Source organism: Orcinus orca, chromosome 5 (assembly GCF_937001465.1).
Source record: "Orcinus orca chromosome 5, mOrcOrc1.1, whole genome shotgun sequence".
NCBI classification, from domain to species: Eukaryota; Metazoa; Chordata; class Mammalia; order Artiodactyla; family Delphinidae; genus Orcinus; species Orcinus orca.
This window is the reverse complement of record NC_064563.1, coordinates 15,418,223-15,440,287: the sequence shown is the minus strand read 5'-3', so window position 1 is coordinate 15,440,287 and position 22,065 is coordinate 15,418,223. Positions and strand designations below refer to the sequence as shown.

Below are 22,065 nucleotides of genomic sequence, written 5' to 3'. Positions count from 1 at the left end.
AGATAAACAGAAGAGATGCTACTGGAAAGAAGGTACATGACCTGATCTTTTCCTAAATAGATCATATGAGACTTCATAAAAGAAAGGAGACATCGAAGATAGACAGAAAAATGTTCAGTTTGGGTGACTGAGACCCTTCACATGCTATTAGCAGAAATAATAAAGTCAGAGTGATGGCTTCGAAGGGAAAATGATGAGTTTGATGTCTGACACATGAAATTTAAATAGTGTGAGACACCTAAGTGTAGAAAGTTAGCAAGGTAAGACAGATGTCAGGGTAGACATAAAAATTACAGTTTATTTATTTGCAAAGTCTTTAGGATACCGTAGGAAATTCATTCATTCATTCATCATCATTGATTATTCATTTATTCAACACATTTCCTGAGCACCTGTTATGTTCCAGGCACCATCCAGTTTTAGGTGCTGGAGATAATGAACTGAGAATTCAAATGGACTCAAAAACAAACAAACACATGTATGTACTAACAAATCTGTGCTCTCAATGAGCTAATATTTGAGGTGCCATGGGGACAGACAAGAAAAAGAAGGACCAAACAACCATAAATAGTCATACATGCCTTGATGAAAATAAATAAGGGTGGTGTAATTGGGGGATACTTTCGATTGAGTGGCTCTGTTTATTTACTAAGCTATTGTAGATGGATAAAATGTTAGACACATTAAAAGTAATACTTCCATTATTAAGTAACTATTTCTCCCAAATATTTGCGGTTGGGGAAAAGACCTTCTGCATGAAGATGATAATTTTCCTTCGCTCTAAACTCCTTACGGTGGGGAAACAATCTTAATAGATGTTACAAAGTCAACTATGATTGTAAATCACAGATGTGGTGCCACTCTGGGATGAACTCTTTACTGTCATCAACAATAAAAGACCTGCATTTGTTTCTATCACAGAAGATTTTTGTACACAATTAAGTGAAACTGACATACTGGAAAACAGCTTAGCAGGCAAGAAGCCAACCCCAGGCCTGTCATCACAGAATAAAACCACAAGTAGTCTTAACTGTCTTCTTTCTTCATAGTCTTCCCAGCTGGCATTCTGCAGCCCCCGTTCTTCAGTGCCCAGCAGTCTAACTCATTGAACTATGGGGGCATCGGCATGGTCATAGGACACGAAATCACCCATGGCTTCGATGACAATGGTAAAGTGCAATGGATGCTTTTCTTTGGCTGAGATATACCCTAGTAAACCTCATTAAGAGTTATTATAATTTATCAATACAAAAACACATTTATTCATCAGCATATCATTGGTCTAATAATCACCACACTTTTAGTGTTCCTTTTAAATTGTTGCTTAAGAAGATCAGAATTTTCTAATAGTGAGGTTAGCAATGTGTGCTTTTTACTCTGACAGAATAAAACAAATATTCACATTGAGAAAACATTGTGATATTTGTCAACACCAATGATAATGTTTGGTCTTATTTCATGATTGTTTATGTCTTATCTCTCTAGACTTTTAGAGGGCAGAGTCCACGTCTTAAAAATCAAATGTAAACTCAAAGTAAGGTGCCCACAGGACTTTTAACTGCTTGTGGTCAGAGACATATTTTTTGCTGCATCTTGCACCTACTACCTAGTTCAGGGCCTTGAAAACAGTAGGCAATTAAATGTTTACATGCTGCCCAAAATGCAAAATAGTTTTAGAAATGAAATTTGAGAGGCATAGAAGTAAGGATGTAAAATATGTAAAGAGGTAATAGTTGAAGTTATAACAAAGATCGATTCACACGTGGAAAGAAAATAACAAGAGAACAGTAGAGGGAAAATAATGAAGCCTTAATCCAACTTTAGAGAGACAGAAAAGGAGACAGGAAGGACTTAACTAAGCTTCTGTTAACTCAAACTATACAACAAACTTCACAGGTAGGTATTAATACTATTTCCATTTTTCAAACAGAAAAATATAGATGCACATAAGACTTGCTCAAAATTACAAAACTGGAAATTGGTGGAACCAGGATGTGGGTTCAGGTAGCTTGTCTTTATATCCCTTTTCTTATTCACTACATCATAGATAACTGTTTAAAAGATAATAAAATCAAGTATCAAACGTATGACGTATATAAATGCTGCTAAAGCTCAAAAGGGGAAAGATCAATGTAGTTAAGATTAGCAAAGGGGAAGGGTTGGGTGGAAGGGATAGTTAGGGAGTTTGGGATTGACATGTACACACTGCTATATTTAAAATGGGTAACCAACAAGGACCTACTGTATAGCACAGGGAATTCTGCTCAATATCATGTAACAACCTAAATAGGAAACGAATTTGAAAAAGAATAGATACATGTATAACTGGATCACTTTGCTGTACATCTGAAACTATCACAACATTGTTAATCAACTATACTCCAATATAAAATAAAAAATAAAAAAATAAAATTAGCAAAAAAGCTCCAGGAGAAAAGGTGACTTTTTCTTTGTACTTGAAGTATAGCAAAACTATGAGTCTGCAATGTCTAATGAAGGGTTTGAGATATGAAATGAATGCCAGAGTGAAATATTGACATCTTTACAATCTCAAAACATCAAATTAAACAGACCATCCAACAGAAGCAAGTCATGATTTCAGGAGTGTTTGTCTGATGGCCTTGGCTGAGACATCAACAGCCAAGTGGGTGACATACCTGGATTAATACTAAGGCATATCAGCAAAGAGAGTCCCAGCAGCCGGGGTTTCATCAATTCTGGTTGAGAAAGCAGAACAGTTTATCTCATCATCTGTCCAGTTTAATGTTCTCTCACATACTGGTATTTCAGTCCTTGCACTTTGAATTAAAGATATCTTATTGCAATTGTAATAAGTTCCCATTTTAGTTAAATAAATATATATTCCAGGCAGAAACTTTAACAAGGATGGAGACCTCGTTGACTGGTGGACTCAACAGTCTGCAAATAATTTTAAAGACCAATCCCAATGCATGGTGTACCAGTATGGAAACTTCTCCTGGGACCTAGCAGGTGGACAGCATGTATGTCATCAGCATTCTCTTGAAAAGTTATATTCAATCTTAAGTGAATTATTGATGCTTTCTTTTTTTTTTTTTTTTTTTGCGGTATGCGGGCCTCTCACTGTTGTGGCCTCTCCCGTTGCGGAGCACAAGCTCTGGACACGCAGGCCCAGCGACCATGGCTCACGGGCTTAGTTGCTCCGCGGCATGTGGGATCTTCCTGGACTGGGGCACGAAGCCGTGTCCCCTGCATTGGCAGGCAGACTCTCAACCACTGCGCCACCAGGGAAGCCCTATTGATGCTTTCTTAACAATCCAAACATAGTTAAGAGTCTTTAAGTGTCTTTTTTTTTTAACAGCTCAATGGAATTAACACACTAGGAGAAAACATTGCTGATAATGGTGGTATTGGCCAAGCATACAGAGTGAGTAATATTTTCTTCCCCTTTTAGTGATGGAGTGTATATTGATCATATTTAATCACTCATTTAAAGCCTTTTGCAAAAAACATATAATGTAAGCAATAAATGGATGACAAGAAAATGGAAAATTCACAAGGAGAAAGGGGATTGTAAATATGCTAACCAGAAGGGGCAATACAGTTGATATGATTGAGCTGAATACCAGTCTCTAAGCTTTGAAGAAGCCAAGGAGAAAAGGAAACACAGAATATTTTAATGATAGAATTGAGATAAGCAAGTTCCACAGAGGAGGCGATATTTTTCTAAGAAATAACCTCTGAAATAGTTATTTTAGAAAAGATAGTATATAGAAAGGTTTATTTCAGAGTTGTTGATTGATGTACCGAGCATGACCCTCAGTTTCATGGCAGATGAAGCAGTATTTGGGAACAATAATCAACATAAACCACAGGCATAATATTAAACTACAGTCCATTACAATGACAGTGAGGGACTGAAGTGATATGGTCCCAGCATGTGGCCTTGTAATGGTGTAAACCATTCGACTCAGAGGAGTGTATTGTTGGAGCATCCCTTAGAATCTCATTTGGACTTCCCTTCATTCTTAACATTCGACGATACTTTCTGAGGGCTTTACTATGTGTTTGGCCCTTGGTACTGGAGATCCAGCTTCGCACCCTCCATAAAATATGCCATTATTTGATGATTTGAACAAGGATTAAACATGGTCTAGTGGATACTATGTGCACAAGAAAAAGTAGGGGTTTTCACAAAACAGTGGAGGAATAATGGTCTTGGAAGCAGCAAGGAGTGAGCATGATTTTGAGTTGTTTTCCCAATGCTGAGGTGGCCCACATGTGGGAGAAAAAACAGAGTCCGCTTGAGAGGATACAGGGGACAAGGTGTCCACAGGATAGAATCAGGCTACTGACATAAAGATGGATGGAATATTCATTGGAGTGGGGGAGGATATAGGGTTATTTGTTCTCCATCGAGATATTTGGGTTGGAGGGGAGGAGGGAATTATCAGAGTAATGCAGGAGAGTTGACTGGTGGGGCCTGTGACTTGGCAGTGACCCTGGATGATCAAAGTGTGAGGCTTGGGAAATTAATCTGGCTGCAAAGTTTCCAAAAGAATGAGTTCCAGCCAAGTCCTGGGAGATGGTAGATTACTGCTTCTTTGAATACTTGGAAATTTTTTTGCTGGATGCCAGACGTTGTGCATTTTACCTTTTTGGGTGGTGGATATTTTTGTTTGCCTCTAAATATTCTTGAGCTTTATTCTAGGATGCCATTAAATTCCTCAGAAATGGCTTGGTCCTTTTAGATCTTGCTTTTACAATTTGTTAGGCATGTCTGGGGTAGTGCTCAGTCTAGGGATAATTATTCTTCACTGCTGAGGCAAGAACCTACAGTGTGAATCTTTCGTTCTTGTCTTGTGTGATACCAGATGTTTTTATCTCTAATCCTTTTCTGTAGTTTCTTCCCTAGCCTTGGGTAGTTTGCTCACATGCATACTCAGGTACTCAGCTGAATACCTGAGGGGCCATTGATCTCTGAGAGTCTGTTTCTCTGCAGCTTTCTCCTCTTCATTACCCTTTCCTTGGTGTCCCTGAATTCTCAGCCCCTTCTCCTCACCCTCTCAAGGAGTCTGCCAGGCTCCCACTGGGGTTTCCTGCTCTATTTTGTGGCCTGGAAATGCTCAAGTCAAAAAGCTGGGGCAATCGTAAGGCTCCTCCATTTGTTTACCATCTCCAGAGATGACTTTCCTTTTTGCCTGATGTCTAGTGTCATGCAAACCATTGTTTAATATATTTTGGCTATCATTTGGTCATTTCAGTGGGAGGGTAAATTCAGTCCCTGTCACTCCATCTTGCCTGGCAGTGGAAGGCATTGGGCCTTCCTCCATGGTGATTCTAATACGCAACCAGATTGAGAATCACTGCTGTAAAAATTCAGCCTAAGTCTGGGTTAAGGGTACTTGCATGGAGATCCTCATGTAGAACAAGTACAGATTTATAATAATGAAGCAAATTACAATTGTACAAATATGTTATTATACATGAAATCTTGACTTGTAATGCTCCCTGCTAGATTATGAGCTCCCTAAGAGGAGTAGGCTCAAGTCTTTCCCATATCCCCAGCATCTTTGCACATTACAGACTCAATAAATCTATGTTGATGGCAAGTAAGAAGAAAAGAAATATATCTTCTGTGTATCTAATATCACCTTTCTTTGTATTAAACTGAAACTAACACATCTCAGAAAGTTTGTTGTCAATCCTTTTCTTAAGTGTATTTAGTAGAGGAAAACTACATTTTTCAATAGTGTCTATAGATCCTTAAGAATTAAGAAAATTTCCTGATGTTCATGTAATCTAAATTCCTTTTTCTTAATGTGACTGAGGTTCAATCTATTTTGCCCTGTCTTCAGGGGGCCGTAATAATTGCACATCCTTATTCTTAGAATCATAGGGTGCTAGGCCTCTAAGGGCTGTTAAGAGACTCCCTTGACTTTTGTCAGGAATCACTCATATGAAGTCTGGTGTGAGTCTCTTTTGCTGAGAGTAGTACCCAGGCCAAGTATAGCAATTACAGACTCCATTGGCAATCTTTTCTTCCAACTGGCTAGACTCACCCATCTATATAACAACATTTAGATAAGTTTTTCATCACTATTTAAGTCATCCATTCATTAAGCTAACATTTGCTGATCATCTGACATATGCTAGGCTTTTATCATCTGTTAGTCATTAATCTTGTTCTTTTCAGAGCATTTGTAAGTAAATACTAGTTTTCTTTCTAATCCATTAAATACTTGTAGGTTGCCATAACTAAATATATTATTATGGTGATTCTGATATAAAAGTTTAATTACTTGGTTACATGATCTTTGCATAGATTTATATATAAATTTGGAAATTATAAACATCATGTTTCTCTTTCATTAACTGCCTAGGCCTATCAAAATTATGTTAAAAAGCATGGTGAAGAAAAATTACTTCCTGGACTTGACCTAAATCACAAACAACTGTTCTTCTTGAATTTTGCCCAGGTATTGTATCTTTCTTGATTGATAGATATGAAAATCATCTTGAGTTATAATTTCATAGTACGTTAGATATTGCATACTGAGTTTTCTCGTTTTAATCCATTGTGGCAGAGCATTTGATTGACTAACTTTCATTGTGTGTAACAGACTGTCAGACCGTATTAATGATAATTATGTTCCTGGCTGCCTATTATTGAACATTATTTGAAGAGTAATTGGTTGAGGAATGCAGAATTCCAATTTAACTTTTGCCATAGGAAGTTTGCTTTTCCTCCAGATTGCCCAAACAAATAATCCTTGATGGAACCTAAGTATGCTGCTTTCTTTTTTCTATTTCTGTCCCTAGGTGTGGTGTGGGACCTATAGGCCAGAGTATGCAGTCAACTCCATTAAAACAGATGTGCACAGTCCAGGCAATTTTAGGTGCGTGGTTATGAATATCTGTTGAGGTGCTCCAATATTGGCTCCATTATTTCAAATTTGGAGGGTTTTTTCTAACTCGATGATTCTGTAAAATTTGGAAATCCAGTACTTTTCTTTTTCCTTCTTTTTTTTTTTTCTTTTTTCTTTTTTCTTTTTGAGGGTCTCAGAAAGGAGTAACAGAACACTTCAAGATAAATGTCATGTTTACACAAGCATAGCCGTGACTGCTGTTATCCTCAGAATATATGTGACCTAGGTCCAGTGCTTGATGAATTCCAACAGAGATGTCACCTCAGAAGAGTGACTCTATTTAAAGCTAGAGAGACATTTCTAAGAGGTTGCAAAAGGCTTAGGCCTAGAACCAATGAGTAGCTGTTCCAAAGAAAGATTTCCATTCAACACAGAGAGAAACTTTCCAGTAATTAGAGGTCTCAACCTCTAATAACTTTGGAGCAAAGTTATCCCCAAAGCTCCAGGAGAGAGTACCATGAAGGAGAAGTCAGAGAACAATCTGCTAGGGATGCTGGAGAAAAATTCTGTGCAGAGTGGAAAGTTGAGTTATAAGATATCTAAAATCCATCCCAAATCAGAAAACCTAAGAGAATACTGGATTGAAAGAGAATCAAGCAACCAGCATTTGAGTGTCAAATTCTAGACCCCCATGTATCTATTTTAGGACTGAATTCCTAATTCCTACCTCTTCCGCAGGCACTAAAATCTTCATCACTGATTCATTGATCAACAGCAGCACCTCTCAGGCATGAGTGTGTGAAAAACCAGTTAAAAATTTTGTAGGTTTGTTGGAAAACAGAGTTTGAGAACAAAAGAAAACTAATGGGCCAATTTTAAAAGATCTTCCTAAAATAGATATGAACATACTGCCCAGACTATTCACTCCTGGGGAAAAAACTCATGCAATTGTGAAACAATAAAATAGCACATTTAAAATTAAAGAATTTTCTCAGCTTGTTCTAGTATCATCATCATCATCATTTGGTGTTTGCCTTAGCAGTTTTTTCAAAATTCATTCACTCAACAATTGATTATTGTACGCCTATTATATGTATAGTGCAAGCTAAATTTAGTCTTGCTAGGATATACAAATTAGCTTCTTTTTCGGTAATGAGCAACGAAAGTCCCTGGATCAATTGTCATTATGGTTTTGTAACTTTTAGTTTTAATTTTTCTTTTCTTTTCTTTTTAAAATTTTTCTTCCAGTTTTATTGAGATAATTAACATACAGCACTGTATAAGTTTAAGAGGTACAGCATAAGGGTTTGACTTGCATACATCATGAAGTGATTACCATAATAACTTTATTGAACATCCATCATCTCATATAGATACAAAATTAGACGAAAAAAACATTTTTTCTTTGTAATGAGAACTCATAGGTTTTACTGTCTTAACTGTCATATATAACATACAGCAGTGTTAATTATATGTATCATGTATATTACATCCCTGGTACTTATTTATCTTATAACTGGAAGTTTGTACCTTAAGTTTGTACCGTTTGACTACCTTTATCCAATTCCCCTCCTCCCCACCTCCCACCTCTGGTAACCACAAATCTGATAGCGTTTTTCTCTGAGTGTATTTGTTTGTTTTTGAGTATAATTGACTTACAACACCATGTTAATTCCTGGTGTACAACGATTCAATAGCTTTAATTTTTTAAAGTTGTCTTTTTCCTTACTAAAGTTTCAGAGTTTAAGATCTAACAATCTGAGGATAACAGAGTATTTATAAGCTCACACAAATGACCATAACAATCTAATTTGTCAAAGCTCTGCACTACATAGCCTCATGAACCAAAACATATATCCATAAAAAGCCTAGGTGAATTTAAATAATATTAATATAGTACCTTCTACATCTGGCATCCTCAGAGAACAAGAGGTGGCACATTAATTTTTGACAGCTAACATTTGTCTCTTGAGTATTAACATTTTTATCTTAACCCGTGGCTTAAAATTTCTCTGTTTAAAATAACTTTTCTAACTTCCTGCCTTATTAACACAGTATCCTGGAGAAAACCTAAGTTTTCTTTTTTTGATGACACAGACTTCTGTTACGACTATTACTTATAGTTTCACTGTTTATTAGGTTAGTGAAAGCCTCAGAAGCTATAACATGTGGAGTTATTTATTCCTACCCTACAGAGCCATTAATGGTGATTTTCTTGACTTTTCAGTTTATTTTTTTATTAGAGTTTTCTATTTATTTGTCTCTTCCCTAGTTCTCTTTCTTGTTAAGGTATTGCCTGCATTCAACTGTGCCATTCCTCCATTCCAATTAGCTCAGAAAACATATCATTATACTTTGTGGTAAAAAATGAATGCAAGCTTTGAAGTAAGAAACCCTTGAGTTCCATCAATGGCTCTGCCGTTTATGAGCTATTCCTTAACCTCTGGGTCTCAATTTCTTGATATATAAAGTGAGGATTAAATTATCATGAGAGCTGCTAGGAGGATTAATGTTAATATATATGAAGTGCCTATTACATATATGTGTTTGAAAATTAGTACTTGAATTACTTTTGCATGAGAGAGATACGAACAGGATAAGAGTTCCTATGAATAAAGTATATGGATTTTGCAACATTCCATGTTAGCTGACAGTTAAGGGCTTTTTTTTTTTTCCCCTCATTTCTTATGTCTGCATAGCTCAAAATGTTAGTAACTGATCACTGGTTAAGTGATCATGTAGGTAAATATGTAATTGTTTTATACCCCCAATTTTAAATTGAAAAAAGTATTTTATTAGAAACATGTAGAATTATTTGTAACTTTTATTTTCTTTGTTCTGGTCCAAAAGATGCCTCTTTGACCATTTTTCATTCATAATAAGAGAAGTATGTGTTGATTTTTTAAAAGGGTAAATGGAATGCCAACCTTTTGTCAAGGAAATTATTATTTTCTCTGGATGTAAAGGGATTTCCTTGGCAAAAGGTTGAGGTCACACTTAGTTTTGGAAACAGGCTGCTTCCTGGCTGTACAAAGTAAAACACATTTTTTAAAGAACCTTAAAAACTAATAGACATTGAGTTGCTATTGAAAAATTGTGCATGGTGGTTTCTGTAGAAACATTTCTAAACAAAGGGCGATTTTGTAACCTTACGCTTAAAAAACCACAGTATCAAAAGCAAAAGGCAAAGTATAACTGTAAAGAATCTATAAAACCATATAAAGCTGAATCTATAAAACCATGTTAGGTCTAAGCTATAATTATTTTATTCTTCCTAACTAAAGTTTTTTGTACTTTAAAATAAACTTCTAAAACTTTAGTATTTAAAGCAAAGCCGTTTCCTTATGATATTCTAGAAATTTAAATGACTTCATTTTGGAAATCCAGCTTCTGTTAGCTGTCTACAGTCACTTCAGGGAACGGTTGTTATGATAATATTTACTATATGATCTATAAATGTGTTTCTAAAGTTATTCAGATATAATATTTTTTAACATCTTTATTGGAGTATAATTGCTTTACAATGGTGTGTTAGTTTCTGCTTTATAACAAGTGAATCAGCTGTACATATACATATATCCCCATATCTCCTCCCTCTTGCGTCTCCCTCCCACCCTCCCTATCCCACCCCTCTAGGTGGTCACAAAGCACCGAGCTGATCTCCCTGTGCTATGCGGCTGCTTCCCACTAGCCATCTATTTTACATTTGGTAGTGTATATATGTCCATGCCACTGTCTCACTTCATCCCAGCTTACCCTTACCCTTCCCCCTCCCCACGTCCTCAAGTCCATTCTCTACATCTGCGTCTTTATTCCTTTACGGCCCCAGGTTCCTCATAACCATTTTTTTTTATTCCATATATATGTGTTAGCATACAGTATTTGTTTTTCTCTTTCTGACTTACTTCACTCTGTAGGACAGACTCTAGGTCCAACCACCTCACTACAAATAACTCAATTTCATTTCTTTTTATGGCTGAGTAATATTCCATTGTATATATGTACCACATCTTCTTTATCCATTCATCTGTTGATGGACACTTAGGTTGCTTCCATGTCCTGGTTATTATAAATAGAGCTGCAATGAACATTGTGGCACATGACTCTTTTTTTTTTTTAATATATGGTCTTAATTAATTAATTAATTAATTATTTTTGGCTGTGTTGGGTCTTCGTTTCTGTGCGAGGGCTTTCTCTAGTTGCGGCAAGTGGGGGCCACTCTTCATCGCAGTGTGCGGGCCTCTCACTATCGCAGCCTCTCTTGTTGCGGAGCACAGGCTCCAGAGGCACAGGCTCAGTAGTTGTGGCTCACGGGCCTAGTTGCTCCACGGCATGTGGGATCTTCCCAGACCAGGGCTCGAACCCGTGTCCCCTGCATTGGCAGGCAGATTCTCAACCACTGCGTCACCAGGGCAGCCCACATGACTCTTTTTGAATTATGGTTTTCTCAGGGCATATGACCAGTAGTGGGATTGCTGGGTGGTATGGTAGTTCTATTTGTAGTTTACTAAGGAACCTCCATACTGTTCTCCATAGTGGCTGTATCAATGTACATTCCCACCAACAGTGCAAGAGGGTTCCCTTTTCTCCACACCCTCTCTAGCATTTATTGTTTCTAGATTTTTTGATGATGGCCATTCTGACTGGTGTGAGGTGATACCTCATTGTAGTTTTGATTTGCATTTCTCTAATGATTAATGAAGTTGAGCATTCTTTCATGGGTTTGTTGGCGATCTGTATATCTTCTTTGGAGAAATGTCTATTTAGGTCTTCTACCCATTTTTGGATTGGGTTGTTTGTTTTTTTGATATTGAGCTGCATGAGCTGCTTGTAAATTTTGGAGATTAGTTCTCTGTCAGTTGCTCATTTGCAAATATTTTCTCCCATTCTGTAGGTTGTCTTTTCATTTTGTTTATGGTTTCCTTTGCTGTGCAAAAGCTTTTAAGTTTCATTAGGTCCCATTTATTTATTTTTGTTTTTATTTCTGTTTCTCTAGGAGGTGGGTCAAAAAGGATCTTGCTGTGATTTATGTCATAGAGTGTTCTGCCTATGTTTTCCTCTAAGAGTTTGATAGTGTCTGGCCTTACATTTAGGTCTTTAATCCATTTTGAGTTTATTTTTGTGTATGGTGTTAGGGAGTGTTCTAATTTCATTCTTTTACATGTAGCTGTCCAGTTTTCCCAGCACCACTTATTGAAGAGATTGTCTTTTCTCCATTGTATAGTCTTGCCTCCTTTATCAAGAATAAGGTGACCATAGGTGCGTGGGTTTATCTCTGGGCTTTCTATCCTGTTTCCTTCATCTATCTTTCTGTTTTTGTGCCAGTACCATACTGTCTTGGGTACTGTAGCTTTGTAGTATAGTCTGAAGTCCGGGATCCTGATTCCTCCAGCTCCATTTTTCTTCCTCAAGATTGCTTTGGCTATCTGGGGTCCTTTGTGTTTCCATACAAGTTGTGAAATTTTTTGTTCTAGTTCTGTGAAAAATGCCATTGGTAGTTTGATAGGGATTGCATTGAATCTGTAGATTGCTTTGGATTGTATAGTCATTTTCACAATGTTGATTCTTCCAATCCAAGAACATGGCACATCTCTCCATCTGTTTGTATCATCTTTAGTTTCCTTCATCAGGGTCTTATAGTTTTCTGCATACAGGTCTTTTGTCTCCTTAGGTAGGCTTATTCCTAGGTATTTTATTCTTTTTGTTGCAATGGTAAATGGGAGTGTTTCCTTAATTTCTCCTTCAGATTTTTCATCATTAGTGTATAGGAATGCCAGAGATTTCTGTCCATTAATTTTGTATCCTGCTACTTTACCAAATTCATTGATTAGTTCTAGGAGTTTTCTGGTAGCATCTTTAGGATTCTCTATGTATAGTATCATGTCATCTGCAAGCAGTGACAGCTTAACTTCTTCTTTACCGATTTGTATTGCTTTTATTTCTTTTTCTTCTCTGATTGCTGTGGCTAAAACTTCCAAAAGTATGTTGAATAATAGTGGTGAGAGTGGACAACCCTGTCTTGTTCCTGATCTTAGAGGAAATGGTTTCAGCTTTTCACCATTGAGAATGATGTTGGCTGTGGGTTTGTCATATACGGCCTTTATTATGTTGAGGTAATTTCCCTCTATGCCTACTTTCTGGAGGGTTCTTATCATAAATGGGTGTTGAATTTTGTCGAAAGATTTTTCTGCATCTATTGAGATGATCATATGGTTTTTCTCCATCAGTTTGTTAATATGGTGTATCCCTTACTGATTTGCATATATTGAAGAATCCTTGCATTCCTGGGATAAACCCCACTTGATCATGGTGTATAGATATAATATTTCTGTATAAGATATAAGGGTCTGATCATTTTTTTAAATAAATAAATTTACTTATTTATTTATTTTTATTTTTGGCTGTGTTGGGTCTTTGTTGCTATGTGCAGGCTTTCTCTAGTTGTGCAGGCTTTCTCTAGTTGTGGCGAGTGGGGGCTGCTCTTCGTTGCGGTGCGCGGGCTGTTCTTCGTTGTGGTGTGCAGGCTTCTCATCATGCTGGCTTCTCTTGTTGCGGAGCACGAGCTGTACACACGCGGTCTTCCATAGTTGTGTCATGAGGGCTCAGTAGCTGTGGCTTATGGGCTCTAGAGTGTAGGCTCAGTAGTTGTGGCGCACAGGCTTAGTTGCTCTGCCGCATGTGGGATCTTCCCGGACTAGGGTTCGAACCCATGTCTCCTGCCTTGGCAGGCAGATTCTTATCCACTGCACCACCAGGGAAGTCACTGATAATTTTTTAAAGTAAGTCCAAATAGACAAAGTGATATCGATGTCTGCTACCTAAATAGTATGGTGCTAATTTAGATACCTATATTGCTTGAGATCATCTTCCAGTCAGAATAAAGGACACTTTATAGAACCTACGCCACTAATAATGCTAGAAATGTTTTCCACAGCTTAATATCTAATACTTTTAAAAAAATATTCTTTCTAGTGTTTTATTTAGACATTTTAAAGTAATATGGCTATTTTGTTCCTTATTATTCTATGATTTAGTATGCCTAAGCTAAACCCTCTTTGAAATACTGATGTTTCCTCCATTTACCTTAAATATTAGCATTGGTTTCTGACATTTTATAAATGGTGTGGATTTTGGTGGGCCTTGAAGAATTTCTATTAGCACTTATTAATCTTTAGCCCATACCTGGGAATCTATTCCGGCATTTATTTCTTCATGAATTTATAGAGGAACATGTGTAGACCAATGTGACCTTACTTTAAAAGAATCCTGAACATCAGTTAATGATAAAAATTGGACAGTTTACTCATGAATGAAGCTGGTTAACCTTGTAGCCTAGTTGTTTATTTAAGAGACGTAGCAAAAGATTGTCAGAGAACTCATTAATTGTAAAATGCTCATTCAGTAATGAAAAAGAAAAAAAACAGTTAAATTCAAGCAGGAGTAGTCAGATATAAAGTTCATTGTTGGTTACATGATGTTCAGCTCCACATATCTTAGGTATTTTCAATACAAGTGATTATTTGCCATGGGAATAAATAGCAGTAGTATGATAAAACAGCAGCAGTATATATTTTATATATTAAAGTAAAAATTTCAAGTAACTTACTCTAGGAAATAATCAATAAAAACTTTTATTATATTCTGTTATTATAAACACAACACAAAAACTACATAGTTTTCATATAGCATGAAATTCATTTAAAAATGAATTATGATCCCACTCTTAGTGAAGGGATTCACTTTAATAATGTATCCACATTTTGAAATAGATTATGTCATCCATCCAAAGATTTGATGTTATAAACAACCAAACACTAATTAGAGTCCTAGGAAAATAAGTGAAGCCTTGGTACATTGTTGACCTAATTATTCAGAATCATATTATCTAAATGGAAGTTTTTGGATGGAAAGAGAGGAGCTGGAATGGAGACAGAGGGCTGAGTGTGCATTAGTTTGGGTGTTGCTGCATGGCCAAATCCCAATGGTGTCTTGTGAAGACTTTCTTGTTTTAAGGTTTGTGGGGTTTTTTTAATTTCTTTAATATTTTTAAGAGAAATGTAGAATTAAGTCTTGGGTTTGGACATTTTTACTGAAGTACTTATCTCCGTACGGTGATATCTAAGACAACAATCCCTTGAAAAAATGTTAATAAAGTAAAAAACAAAAGAAAAAGCAGCTCTTTCAGCCAACGACCCTCAAATGCTTACCCTGTCCATCAGGGACCTTGCTCCCAGCTAGAGGAACAGTCAGACCACCAGAATACTGTCCCTCAGCCAGTGTATAGGGCTTCCTAATGTAGGAAGAGGATCAGATTAAATGAATCAAAGCACCTCTGTAACTCAGAGTCTGTGAGCCTAGAACCTTAAAGGTACTAATATAACTCCCCGATGTCTAAAATCTATATATTCTTACATATATGATCACTTTGACCATGTATCAAGTGAACTTGTTCGAACTTTCAGGTGTAAGAAATGACATATTATTATTATTATTAATCAAATTAATTCAAACTCTAGGCTCCCACCCGAAGCCAAGAGGTGAGAAATTTAATTTCAGTCATTTTCAGTGTACTCCTTTCTAGGGTTATACTGGAATCCAAAGGCATCTCATGAGCCTAGAAATTAGGGAATAACCTCCTTTCCCAGCCTGCAATGGGTGCTGACATCCTTGCAGTCTGATCGCCCTATCTGAAGTCGGGTGGCTCCATTTCCTTCCATTGGTCACGGTCAAGGGAGGCAAGAACTGCCCCTCTGGACATTCAGCCTCCTCGACAGCCACGTACCATCCTATCAGAAGTCCTCTCGGGGCCCTGCTCACAGTGACAGGCACGTCCTTGTCATTCATATAACCTGCCTTTACTGGGCCCCTCTTCAGTCTTGGGGAGGCCAGTCTTCTCCCTCTCCAGCCAGTGGACGAATAGATGTAAATTCTTCTGCTCTACCCTCCCCAACTTCAACCCCCAGCCCTTCATACCAGAGAGATTCCTTTCCATCTTTAAGACTCCTCTAGGAGTCCTCAAAAACATACAACCAAAAAAGTTTTCCTCCCTGAAGGATAGTGGGGTTTGAGAAATAGCTGATGTGGTGATGGGTGACACAGTAGGAAGGAGAACTTTTAGAAATTCGACGTGGAATGGAGATAGGGAAAGGAAATGCTTTCTTCCTCTCTCTGGTTGGTCCACAGTAGCAAATAAACCAAAAACACTGAGCAGTATTTTTCTCCATAATGCCCTGTTACTCTCTGCATATAATCACCATGGCCAGGTGACGGGCTCCTTCATTATTTCCGGAGTCCTGCAATAAGCAAAGCACTGTGCTGGTCTTTGGCGGTGCAGCCGGGAACAAGGTATACACAGTATTTTGTCCTCATAGAGATTATAGTGTAGAGAGTATGTCGGGAAGTAAAGAAGGAGAGAAAAATCATTGCACATCGTGATAAGTGCTGTGACAGGCTAGCACAGGTGGGAGAGACTCACGTGGACTGTATTCCAAGAAGACCTCTGAGGAGGTGTGTTGAAGCAGCGGCATGAAGACTGAGAAGGAGTTAGCCGTGTAGGCACTAGGGAGTAACTTTGCAGGCAGTGTGGTTGGCAGGAACAGCAGGTCCAGAAGAGGGCAAGAGCTTGGCGAGTTTGCATAATGGAAAGTGAATCTGTGTAGTTTGAGCTTCATGAGGAACCGGAGGAGAGACAGACCATGAGGAGGCCTGGAAGGTAGGCTGGAGCCGTAAGGACGCTGGAGACGTGGAGAGGAGTTTGAATATCCTTCAAGCCCCTGGAGGGTTTTAAGTAAGAGAATGACTGAACTTGATTCAAATTTTAAAGCTCACTCTGACTGCTGTGTGGAGAAGGGGTCAGAGGGGAGAGAAACGCTAGGATGTATACATGTCCACACATCTACCATGTAGGGAGAGCTCAGTAAGCCCAAGGTGGCTGAGATGGGATGGTCCCAGTGGGAAGAGAAGGGAAGGAGCTGGTTCAGGGTTGATGGGAAAACATCACCTCTGCATCACTGTACTGACCTGTCTGTCCTTCAAATGCTGCTTGGTGCCAGTAATGGGCTGGACAGTGTTGTTTTTGCCTATTGGGGTTAGAGTTAAGAGGAAATTGACATGTTGCCAACCCTTTCAGGCTGAATCCAGTTTCTGATATCTATGGGGTTCTTCTGGGAAAAAAGAAAATAATTGTTATCTTCCCTATTAAATCAAATATCTATTTAAAGTCTATTATATTGAAAGTTATTGTGTGAGGCCTTTCAAGATACAGTAAGAAATCATAATTTTATTCTTTAACCAAATTCTTCTTAAAATAACTGCAATTCCAAATATGAATTATTCACTTTTCTTACAAACACATATAGAGTGTTTATAAATTGACTCCCCATACCAAGCCTAAGATGTAGGTAATATTATTATATGCATTTTACTGAAAAGGAAACTGAGGCACAGAGAAGCTAAATAAATACGACTCAAAACCAGGATTCAAACCATGCCATCTGTCTTCAAAATCTGCTTTTAACTCCTGTAGTTTGCTACCTCTCCATTTAAACATTTTGTTAATGAAAAGGAAAGGGCTCATTCTACCAGTTGTTTTTTTGTTTGTGTTCTTTTTAAATTTCCTTTTAAACTGAAAGTTCCAAACCTACACAGCTGGCCTACATAAAAAAAATTCTGTAGAGCTCCTGCATGGTATGGACGTGAGTATCAAATGCTGATGGTGACTTTTGTTTGTTTCACAGGATTATTGGGACTTTGCAGAACTCTCCTGAGTTTTCAGAAGCCTTTCATTGCCACAAGAACTCGTACATGAATCCAGAAAAGAAATGCAGGGTTTGGTAATCTTCAGAAGAAGCGGTGCAGTCCTTGGCTAGACTTGCCCGCATCACAGAAATGGGGAACTCTATCTGAGAGAAAAAGGACCAGAGAGGTCACTGATTACGTGGAGGTAGTTCACGGGGATGAGAGCAATAAAAATGAAGCTAGGTTACTCTGGAAAAATGTGGAGGGAGGAGAGGTCTAATGTCTATCAAATCAATCACTTCTCACTGTATAAATAATGCTTAATCTCTAAAGAGAATATTGCCATTCATTGCTGTTTCTCATATGATCTGCCAGTTTGATGTTTTCTCTTGATGTAGACCGGCATTTCTAATCAAAGGGAGAAAGAAGAGGTGGAAGAATTCCGTTGGCACCAAAAGCACAGCAGTGACGTGAGAGTTAAAAACATGTTGCCAGTGTACTTATTTTTACTTTTATTTGCAAAATTTATGCTCCTTCAAAACTCTTCCAAAGAATTCTTATACATATTGGGGCCTTGGGCCTTAAAGTAGTTTTAATCTAATTTTGCCAATCATCAGTTACTCATTCTGAGAGCATTGTATTTTAAGCACTCTTAGGGCAAAAGTGAGTGTCTAAAACTGTTTTTTGTTGTACCTGCTTTGACTGATAATGAGATTCTTGAGGCTCCCTGCAATTTTCTAAGCAATTTCTTGTCCTCTCTCTCTCAAAACTTGGTCTTTTTAAGAGATTTGTAGTAATGTGTAAATAATAATTTTTATATTTAATTATTAACTACACTTATGACTAAGGAATTGTTATTATAGGTAATCATTGAATATTGAAGCTTCAGACCAAGATAAATAGTTATGAACCAAGATCTGTAAAGTGATGTACAGATGAAGATTTGAGACTTTTTAAACTTATAAATCATATTGATGAAAAGCTTTAAGCACAAACTTTGGGGTAAAAATTGCCATTGGACAGTGGTCTAAAGATACATGAGAGTTGTGGTTTACAAGCAGGATTTTCAAAATTAAATCTGTCCCTGAAGGTGGCCATGATAAAAGGGCAAAACTGCATCTATGTAGCTCTGCATCTCCTTATCTTTTCAGGTGTGTCATCTGATGGAAATATTTTGATAATAAATTGAAATTGTGAACCCATTACTCACTAAGCTTATTGTGCCAGCCATCTAGCTTTGGAAAGCACATTTCTGGATAGAAATGAGACGCTTCTACACATCCAATGGACTTGCTTCTAAAATTCTAACTCACCTAGAGTTCCGGGAGGGGGAGGTCTAGTCCCTGATAGCAACTCAGCTCTCAAGGCTTTTATGTTCTGTTTTCCTGTCCTGTTTGCAAGTTTAGTTCATTTCATTACTTGATTAATATTTTACAAAAGGAGTCCAAAATCCTTATTTTTCCTAACAAAGCATGAAAATGAAGGAACATCCAAAATATGAGTGTTGGTTTTCCTGCCTCTTGAAAAATGTCCATTTACATGTTTTTTTAAAATGGTATTAAAACATAACATATATACCAAAATTTAAAAACATAAGTGTACAGCTCAATGAACTTTCTCCCCCTGAACGTGTCCCTGTAACCAGGACTTCTGAGAAACAGAACATTACTAGCGCCATAGAAGCCCCTTCTCCCAACTATCACTTCACTCTTCCAAGGACAACTACTGTCCTGACTTCTAACATCATCCATTAGTTTTGCCTGTTTTTGTCTTTTATGTAAAGAGAATCGTTCAGCATGTATTCTTTTGCGTCTGGCTTCTTTCACTCAGCTTTCCGTTTGTGAGATTCATCTGTATTGTTGCATGTGGTTGTGGATTCTTTGTTCTCATTGCTGAACACTATTCTGTTGTGTGTGACTATACTACAATTCATCCCTTCCATTGTTGATCCACTTGAGGAGTTTCCAGTTTGGGGCTGTTACAAGTAGTGCAATTATGAACATCCTTGTGTATTATCATCTTTATGTACTTGAGATTTTAATGGACTAATTTCCACAAATCCTTCCTAAAATTATTATAAATATGGAAAATACAGTTTCAAGCTATTCATGGATAAAACTTTATCTTTTTCTCCTTTATCACTACCACCTTTATTGTGGATAATTCAAAGTATACTTATGTGTATATTTCCTTAAAGTAAACTTAAGACATTCCTAAGTAGTATTAATAGTTGGAGCATCCAGTGCTGAAGAGAAAAGCTATCTCTGGATTATTTAATTTCCATCCTGTCAGAGCAGCTGAAGAACCAGAACTGAAGAGTGACTAGTACAGATTATAAAAAGGCACTAGACTCCCCAGCTCTATAAAACATCCGGCTCCCATCCTTATGAGATAATTTGAGTGAAGTTTTCTGGAAAAAGTTTCTCCAGTGCCTGGATCTTTTCTCTCTAGAAATATAAGACTTTCTGAGACCAAGGGCTAGACCAAAGTCAGAATACCAATACCTCCCCTGCCCTCACACGTGCAGCCATCACTAAGTATACGTGGCACAGTTGTTGAGTTGTATGGGACGTTATGGTCTCTCATAAACACTCCCAATCACTTGGTGTTATCCCATCAGTTAAAACCTATCTGTCATGATCTCACACGTTAAGTCTAACCATGCCCGACTCCGGGTCAAGAAAAGAGTTAATAAGCTGAGACACCAAGGGTTGGGAGCTGATGTCACTCAGGGATGAAGATAGAAATGTTCTTGGCAACATCATTGGTAAGGTGTCTGCTCCATGCTGCACTGTCTATGTAAATTCTAAGTGCAAGGTGGAAAGGACACTATCCTGGGAGAAGAGTCTTTTCTTATTCTAATCTGATTCTGCCACTAATGACAAAGTGACCTTGGGCATTTGATATCTTCTCTTGGGCCTCTGCTTTCCCCACCTGAAATAAAGAGAATTAGGTTTTGTTAGTAGTTCTTAGTAAGAGAGGGAGAATACATCCAGTGCTGTCTTAATCTATTCCCCAGTTAAGACCCATTGGATAAAATGATCTCAAAACTCCCATGTAAATGTCTGAGTCCAATTAAACCACATTATAATCCAAAGAACAGAGACCAAAGTTTCATTGAGATTGGGTCTGTGCTGTTGTTAGAGTTTCCTCAAAAGCCTTTATCATTCCTGTTGTCCCAGATGTAGTTCTCCAAGTAGACGATAACTGTTAGTTTGGAAATAAGACTCCACCCTGCCAAAGATGGAAAATCAGGAAGTTTTATCAGGTTCCAGTCTTAAAAATAAAAACAAATATTTTTCATACTATTGCTTTTATTCCTAGTCGGCTCTGTTCCAGCCTCGCCACCACCATCCCTCCCACCCCACCACCCCCCATGTAAATCCTCACAGCATTTATGTCTTGAAAAATGTTAAGGCCAAATGGAGCTTTTATCTCTGTAACCTTACACTTCCTGCTAGCTTCAAACTGAATCTTTTAAAACTGAATGATAGGGCTTCCCTGGTGGTGCAGCAGTTAAGAATCCTCCTGCCAATGCAGGGGACACAGGTTCGAGCCCTGGTCTGGGAAGATCCCACATGCCACGGAGCAACTAAGCCCGTGCGCCACAACTACTGAAGCCTGTATGCCTAGAGCCCATGCTCTGCAACAAGAGAAGCCACCGCAGTGAGAAGCCCGTGCACCGCAACAGAGAATAGCCCATGCTCGCTGCAACTGGAGAAGGCCCGTGCACAGCAACAAAGACCCAACGCAGCCAAAAATAAAATAAATAAATTTATTTAAAAAAAAAGAATGATAGAAACTATTTGACCAATATTTTCTTGTTTTCACCACCCCATTCTTGCAAAGATACCACAGTTTTCTGATCTGATTTGTTTTCAAAAGTTAAGAAAAAAAGGTGGCCAAGTGCTATAGGGAATTACAGGCATAATCAGGTGACTTAGGCGGGAGCCAAAACTGTTTTTGTGCTGTGCCTGGACTGAGGGACTTGACTTTTGGTCGATCAGGTGAAGAGAGGCGCCACATGTGACTGGTGTCCAAGTGGCACACGTTTATTGCATTCTGATCTCTTCTTTAACAGTGTTGTCTTAATTTCAACTTTTTTTTTTTTTTTTTTTTTTTTTTTGCATTTCCTCTAAAACAGTGAGAAACTCCACTAGCGTTTTCATCCTTGTAGCCAAATGTGCTTCTGTTTTATTTGACCAAGCAGATCCTCTAGGTTGTGCAAGTGAAGTCTGGCAGAAGAATGAGCATTGGCTCTTGCTGGAAACAAGGTTGAGCTCTCATCCTAGGCAGTGAAGAAAGACGAAGTTCAGCCATTGTGACTAATTTTTATACTTCTGGATTTCCTTTCTAGCCAAAACTAACCATTTTTTCAGGTCTATCAGGCATATTAACATCTGATTCCACTTCTGTAAGTACACTTGCTGTCATTTCTGACTTGATCATCTCAAATTATAATGCATCCTGAAAGTTCACT

At 37.8% G+C, this 22,065-nt stretch overlaps 1 protein-coding gene across 2 annotated transcripts in view; it reads left to right on the top strand.

The window, feature by feature from the left end:
* Window positions 1–18,787, top strand: part of MME (membrane metalloendopeptidase) — a 93,109-nt gene extending 74,322 nt beyond the window's left edge. Inside the window, exons 18-23 of one of the 2 annotated variants that reach the window (XM_004283419.3) lie at window positions 1,050–1,169; window positions 2,869–3,002; window positions 3,341–3,406; window positions 6,363–6,458; window positions 6,802–6,878; window positions 17,585–18,787. In XM_004283419.3, coding sequence (XP_004283467.1) covers window positions 1,050–1,169; window positions 2,869–3,002; window positions 3,341–3,406; window positions 6,363–6,458; window positions 6,802–6,878; window positions 17,585–17,684 — 593 coding nt within the window. In that variant the 3' untranslated portion in view covers window positions 17,685–18,787. The remainder of the gene's footprint in view (window positions 1–1,049; window positions 1,170–2,868; window positions 3,003–3,340; window positions 3,407–6,362; window positions 6,459–6,801; window positions 6,879–17,584) is intronic. The other variant, XM_033412227.2, reaches the window with a different exon arrangement.
* The last annotated feature ends 3,278 nt before the right edge of the window (window positions 18,788–22,065 follow it).